At 42.4% G+C, this 7,266-nt stretch overlaps 1 protein-coding gene across 1 annotated transcript; it reads left to right on the forward strand.

The window, feature by feature from the left end:
• The first annotated feature begins 687 nt into the window (after window positions 1-687).
• On the forward strand, window positions 688-2,970 carry mcl1b (MCL1 apoptosis regulator, BCL2 family member b). Its single transcript, XM_079227136.1, has 3 exons — window positions 688-1,307; window positions 1,584-1,831; window positions 1,984-2,970. Exons 1-3 carry the CDS (start codon window positions 821-823, stop codon window positions 2,098-2,100), a joined length of 852 nt encoding a protein of 283 aa, XP_079083262.1. The 5' UTR covers window positions 688-820; the 3' UTR covers window positions 2,101-2,970.
• Window positions 2,971-7,266: the final 4,296 nt, after the last annotated feature.

The raw sequence follows: 7,266 nt of genomic DNA on the forward strand, positions 1-7,266 counted from the left end.
AGGTTATAGGATATACATGTACCACTTACTGCAGTAAATACATTACACATCAGTGCAGCCTATACTCAGTTTTAGAGTTAGCTGTCATTTTTAAACATAAACAGATTAAAGTGTTAGTCATGCCACTAGAAGTGCTGCATAACACAACTTTATGTAGACAAAGTATTTCAAAAATACAATGCCATGGTTTAAATGAAAAAATAAAACCTCAATGTTATTAAGGTCCGAGCAACTGACGTAGTCAGTCCGAAAGGACCCTATATTGTTATTATAGCCTCTATTGTTGTAATTATCTTTCATCAAACGGAATGTTCATAGTTTAATTGTGGCCTAATTTGGGGAGTGTTTCCGGTACCGCCTCCTCTGTCTACATATCTTTAAATTGGATGATATCGTGGGAACAAACGGGGAAATACAAATAATTACCCACAAATAAACCCTCTTGTTTTCATTTTTATTTGTTTAGGCTTTAAGAATCATCACGACTCAGATTCCACTTTATTTAATCACATTTTACTTTTAAAACATAGACGAAAACAAAACGACAGACAAAACAGTTTCAAAAGCCGTTGGTTTAAAAAAAGAAATGTCGATGACGCAAGGCGTCTGACGCAGGGACGTAATGACGCACCCACTGCGATATCTATTTGAAGGACGCTCTGCGGAGGCTCACTTCCGCCATGTAGACTCAGTGAACGCACTGATAAAGGCTAGCTTAATTTTTTTTTTCGGATACAGGCTAGCAGCGTATCTTTACCGCCCCGTTTTAATCTTTTTTTAACGAAACAAATTATAAGCGTAACTTCTCAAGATAACCCAAATGAATATAATTCCGAGCTCGAAACGGGCCGCGCTTAAGATGACGGGAGTCATGGGCTGTATTATTCTTCGTCAAAATGGAGTCGTGGAGGGACCCGTGCACTACGGCTCGGGAGATTCCTCCCCGCAGGTCGCCATGGACTCCGCTAAGGACTCTCACAACGGTAACGTGGGGTCAAACGACACGCCGAAGCGGCCCAAGATGCTCGTGGTAAACTCTGCGAGCGGGTACGCGTCGAAAACGATGGAGGACGCGGACGACGACGGCGGCTCGCTGCCGTGCACCCCGGAGCTAGACGGCGAGATCGACGTGTCGGATTCCCCAGCAGAGGCCGCGGTGCTGGAGAACGACACGAGGCAGCTCATGAGCCGATTCCTGCGAGACTTTACCGGATTTTCGAAACCCCAGTGGAACGAAAGCAGAGAGCTTACGACAATGAAAAGGGTCGTGCAGGACGTTTTGGAGAAACACAGATATGCGTACAATGGTAGGTAGTGGTGCGTGCGTGCGTGTGCGTGTGTGTGCGTGTGCGCGCGCGCTAGCATAAAGACACTGATGGCTGCTCATAGCCTTTACCTTCTTGTGTTTAACCCTTTAATGTTTGTTTTTAACTGCCTTTGAAGCCTTTTTAATCTACTTTTACACTTACAATAAATTCAGAAATTATTACTAATTACACTGGATTTAAATTGAGGTGATGGCCTCACATAATGTTACTTTAAATATACCAAATAGAAATATTTTTGACCCCTTTTTTCTTTAGGCATGATCAACAAATTGTCATTGGACGACAGAAGTGATGCCAGTTTTGTCAGAGCGGTAGCCACGAGCCTCTTCGCCGACGGGACCACAAACTGGGGCCGGATTGCCAGCCTGGTGGCCTTCGGGGCCGTGGTGTGTCAATACCTGAAGGAGAAAGGCAGGGGGAACTGTGTGGAGCTGGTGGGACAGGAGATATCGACGTACCTGCTGTCTGACCAGCGTGACTGGCTGGTCAAAAACAATGCTTGGGTGAGTTATGACTAATGGCTAAATGACCGGATGTAAGGGGTGGGGTGCAGAATTACTGGTTGCCTAACAGCTCATTGTGCAACAAACCCTCTGTGACTGTATTGTTACACTCTGATTCCAATAAAAATATATTTGTAATCTTTTGTTTCCAGGATGGCTTTGTCGAGTTCTTTCGGGTAGCAGACCCAGAGTCCACAGTGAGGAACACACTCATGGCCGTTGCTGGATTTGCTGGCATTGGGGCGACACTGGCCCTGTTGATCAGGTGAATTTTTGGACACTCAAGAGACTTATTTTCACATGGTGGACGAGTCCCTTGACAACCTTTCCTCCACATTGAAATTGGACTTTGATGGACATAAACCGCTCACAAGCGGTTCCTTTCTCGGGCTCCCTGCCACCCCTCAGCTGCAAATAAGTACACCAATTTTGCTGTTGACAGAAAAAGGAAGGACTTTTGCCCACAACAGTCAACGTGCAAACAATTAGGGTTTATTTAAATTACAGAAATTTATTTTTCTAATAAATGTAAAAAAAATGTGTTTATATGCAAATTAAAAAAACGGTAAGGGACAGTCAGTTGACCTGATTTTTGCTTAATTGTCACCTCATTATGTTTACCAGTTTGGCCATGATTATATCATAGTTCCCTGGCTGTAATGGTGTTTTGTAATTAAGGCCAAACCAGGAAGGGAAAGCTGCATTTTCCAATGTAATGCGAAATTAACTCATTTCCATAGAGTTCATTCATAACCCCTTGATCCTTTGTAAGGACACCTCAACCTGAGGGATGGAGGTGTGTGGGGGTGAGAGGATATTTGCATTTGGGTGCAGCGCTACTTCCTTGTTATGAAAATTTTGGATCCGCACTAGGAGACGAGACGCAACCACATGCAGGACTTTTGGGCTGAACGGCAGCCTGGAAAGTTTGAGTCTGTTGGAGGTAACTGAACAAGGACTGAGTTGGGGAAGACCCAGATTGTGCTGGTCGAGTGAACCAAAGCTGACCGTAGTTTGTTGAGGGGGGGGGGGGAGGTTATTGGTCCTCCAGAGAATGAAAGCACACAATGATAAATGGCTCAGATCTAGTTGTAAGCTAACAAATCTGTATAGATTGACACAATAAAAAAGTAACTATTTACATGGCTTGATCTTTTGATACCGCCTCACTGCGAAGGACATTTTGCAGAAGACAGGATACATCTACACTAACACTCATTTTGTCATGCAGAAATGAAGCCCTCACTCTAAACTCAAAAGTTGGACGCCTCCGCACTCGAGAGCCCTTGATGTTTGTTCACCACAGCCCGAGTAGTTTCCTAGAAATTTGATGAGGCTGTGGCTGCCTGAGCTCTCGGCTGCATCCGCAGAGTTGTGATGGCGGGGGGATGTTATCTGCAAAAGAGCTGGTGCACGACAGCTGACTGCACCAGCTAGTCTGAGAAACGAGGGTAAAAAACGGTTCACGACATCCTGAAAATTGCACAGCACCGTCTACATCCTGGGTTTAAACATTTCTAAGTCTACCTAGAAACTGATGACTTATTCAGATATGCATTTGGTGAAGATATATCATATCTAAACAAATATTATCTATTTGATTGGGTACTTGGATGCTTGTGTCTATTTTGGGCTTGGTTTAGTGCCCTGATGCAAAATTGTAGTGTTTTCTTTCTCTTTGCGCTTGCAGCTCTGATGTGACTGAACTATAGCTCCTTTCTGCTCTGGTGTACTCTCATTTGTAACATTTTAAACTAGGAATACAATTATGTTCTTGCACTTATCCTCATCTAAATGTCATCTTAAAACCTTAAAATCTTCACTGCAGTGACTCAAGCAGGGGGAATCCTTGGTGATTAAGTGAGGCTGCGCCCTTGTTTGTTCAGATCCTCCCGTTGTCTCGGGTTACAGGACAAGCACAGCACTCATCGAGGTCTTATGTGGAAATGGAGTAGAACCTCTCCATGGAGACGATCCACAGCAGACCTCCCTGTGTCCTCTCCAGTGGCTAATGATGTTAGCCCGCCACCGTGGTTACCCTCTTGCACGGTTCATTGTGAAGAACAGGCCGCTCTGCAGTTGGGGAATTGAGGCTGAGGCAATACCATAGAGCAGTTTGCGACATTCCCAAGTGGATTGTGGGGGGCGGCAGCAGTGTCTTGGGGCTGAGTATGCAAAGCGTAGTAAGTCTTTGAACAACCCTGATGTTGGTATGGTATTGGCGCAATACAGTGTGTGTGCATACATTATTTTCTCTACCTAGAATTTGAAAGCCTTAATGTTGCTTAATAATACATCTATCAAGATGTAGAGCATGCCTTAAAAATATAATTGCTATAAATTTGCAAACTACTTTTTAGGCCTCAATAATGTCCGTCATACTGAAAATGTATGAATGAAAAGGAAACGGGCCATTTCCAGTAAAGGCGTTCTCATTTTAGCTATGCCAACTGGTGAGATGATTAGTTATCTTTCAAAGCAACAACAAAAAAGCAACAACTTGATGAGGAAGTTGTCTGCAAAATTGTTCCTTCAAGAAAACCACAAGCCTCACTCGACTTTTATTTATTTCTGTGTATTTCAGCGTTCACATTTTCCAGCTGCAGTAAACACTTGTAGCTTCTCTGCACTGTCAACAGCAGTGCTGCTGTAAACTGGAATGCTTGTCCAAAGCTGAACACATTCCTATCACGGGATAGTTTTCAAGGAGTGGTTTTGAAACTATTGTTTGCACACATACTGAACATTTGAGTACTGCTGCGAGTATTGATTATGTTCATATCTTAGCTGCCCAGCCCAGAGGATCCAAAGTACTCGTCAGCACTAGATCTGCTCTGACTACATGACCTTTTTGGAGTTTCTCTGCATTAAGAGTATAATTTAAATCCTTTTTATTTTAAAGGAACTTCGTAGTTCTTTGCAGACCTTTTTAAGGGCGGTGTGCTTTTTGGTGGCTCCAACAAGGAAGTCTCTTATTGACACACTTGTGAGAAACTTAAACTAATGGTTTCAGACATCGATAAAAACCCATTTCCTCAGGCTTCATTTCTCAACGTTGTCTTCCTTTCCACATAAACCAGCAGTTTGTAACTTGAGCTTTGAGGAACGGCTTTTCTGTTCAGTCGGTCGTAGGCCTCTCCACTTCCCCGTAGCAACAGTCCGCCCCTTTTAAAAAAATAAATAAATAAATAAAAATGCAACTTGTTTCTGGGAAGTCGGCTGACGCACCAGTTTATCTTTAACAGGAGTACTGGCTGCAGAATTACTTGTTAGAAGCTGCGAATACTCCGAAATTCTGGCTCTGAGATGCAGAGATAGTTTGGTCAGCGTTTTTGCGGTTTGAAGTGCTGTGTAAAAGGGAAACTGAATGTGTTAAATTAGAAACTTGAGTAAGTGCGTATAGGCCTTTATCAAAAATAATGAAGTAAAAATACCCAGACCGAACAAGTCCTGCGACATTCCAGATGTTTCTACAGCTGCTGCACTGGGAAAGAACTTACTTTATTCACTTTATTGCAATCTATGTGCTGATTGGAGGAAGAAGATGTGCAGTATATATTACACAAAACTCCTTACATGAACGGTTGATTCCAGTGTTTGAAAATGCACCGTCTCTTCAGGGCCCTATTTTTCGGGGTTGGGATGCTGCTGCACATGGTACTTTACTGTACTTTGTAATCAACTTCAGTGGTTATTTGCATAAAAAAACACACCATTCAAATCATTAAGAAATACAATAATATACAATATAATATATTTAAAGGCAAAAAACATTTTATATTTTGGTAGAAACTCATCCTGACCGCAATCAATGAACACTAGTTTCTACTGACTAGAGCTTGAACGCATCATAATGAAACGTTGGTTCCATTTAGCCAAAAAGCACTGTGCTGCCGCTTGCAGCTAACTACTAACATTAGCTAGCTCTCTTCCGGACAATTTTCAACGCAGATTTGTTCACAATGTAGCATTATGGGGTGGAGGGATCCCCCAGGTGTCTTTTATGCCAGGTCTCCTGTCCAAAACGAACTGAAACACGACACGGCATGCGAATGGAGTGATGTCATTGTAACTGTCGGGAAGCGTCAATAAGAGGAATCAAAAATCACGGAGGCGTTAAATCCCCCCCCCCAAAAAGGTACAGGTTTGACGGGTGCTAATTTCACTGTTTGAATACACAGAACATGTTTATGTGTATGTGCAGAGTACCCTGAGGGTGTCCGCTCAACCCTTTCCTCTGCCAGGTGACTGAGAAAAACTTGTCAAGTGAATGCCATTTTGTGCCATTTTGTGTCCGTGTTTGATGCTCAGCAATCAGTGTAGCCCACACTTCTTCCCTTGGCTTTTGTCCTGAAGCTAGAGTAGGTCAAACTCCTCCATTTCTTATTCAGTTATTTTTGTTCTGCAATTACGGAAGGAAAAACGGCACTTGCTGTGTGCGAAGAGGCTTTGTATTCCCTGGAAACACATGTCAGTCAACCAACAGGCACCACGTCCATAAAACCTTATGCAAAAAGCAGACTTTTTGCATATGTCGTCTCTAAAACAAACCCTGCACACATGATGTTACCTGTTATGGCAGCTATTTTTGAATTCCACACAAGCCCTCCACTCATACCTGCAACTATCTATAAATGAACATCAATGTTCTCCTGTTTAATCTAGTTTGATGTAAAGCAGACACTGTTAATGTCCATTAGCCCAGAGGCAAAGCATCTTTGGACCCACAGCATCCTATTGACTGCCATTAGGAGGCTGGATTGATCTCATGAGCATTATCAGCACATTAGGCACCTGATTATTCTCCTATTTGCTTGCTCTGAAATAAAATCATCCTTGTCAAGTAAATATTAGTGAATGCAAATTTGAGAACATGTTGAGTCCTGTGATGACAAAACGTTTCATTTCATAGATTTATTTGGGCTTCTGGGCCATTTTATAAACCAGTGACTAATGAATTGGTCAAAACGATTATGTGAAAAGAATAGAAAGTGACTTAAGTTCAGTCCTCATTCAAAAGTACATTTTGTCCAAATGCTTCAACCTTGTTTTCGCAGAATCGCTCTCGCACACAAGGAGAAAAATGTTTATTGTTTATCATCCCAGACTTTGTGGAAGTTGTGTTCATACAAATGGTTGCCGTTGCTTTCCGTGCATATTCAAAAGTTGTCATGAGCTGGTTATTGTTGGACAGTATTGAGTTATGGGACGCAGAAGTAGAAGAGTAGCTTTAAATAGATGTTTAGAAATGGTCATATCGCAGGTTAAAGGACTCTCATTTATCAGCGTCGCATGTCTAAACTCTGAACTTCTGGTGTTGTGGATACTTATCACATATCAAATGTAATCCACTGGGTGATGTGTCATGTTCTTTTCTGAGCAGAGTCATCCCATCTTTTGAAACTTTATTCTTTGACTGTTGACCATAGTGAAGT

This window comes from Taurulus bubalis (assembly GCF_910589615.1).
Source record: "Taurulus bubalis genome assembly, chromosome: 12".
NCBI lineage: Eukaryota > Metazoa > Chordata > Actinopteri > Perciformes > Cottidae > Taurulus > Taurulus bubalis.

Coding starts and splice junctions, on each gene's coding strand:
- mcl1b (XM_079227136.1), top strand. CDS start 821: ATGAATATAATTCCGAGCTCGAAACGGGCCGCGCTTAAGATGACGGGA. Junction 1,308..1,583: donor ACACAGATATGCGTACAATG/GTAGGTAGTGGT, acceptor TTTTTTCTTTAG/GCATGATCAACAAATTGTCA. Junction 1,832..1,983: donor TGGTCAAAAACAATGCTTGG/GTGAGTTATGAC, acceptor TTTTGTTTCCAG/GATGGCTTTGTCGAGTTCTT.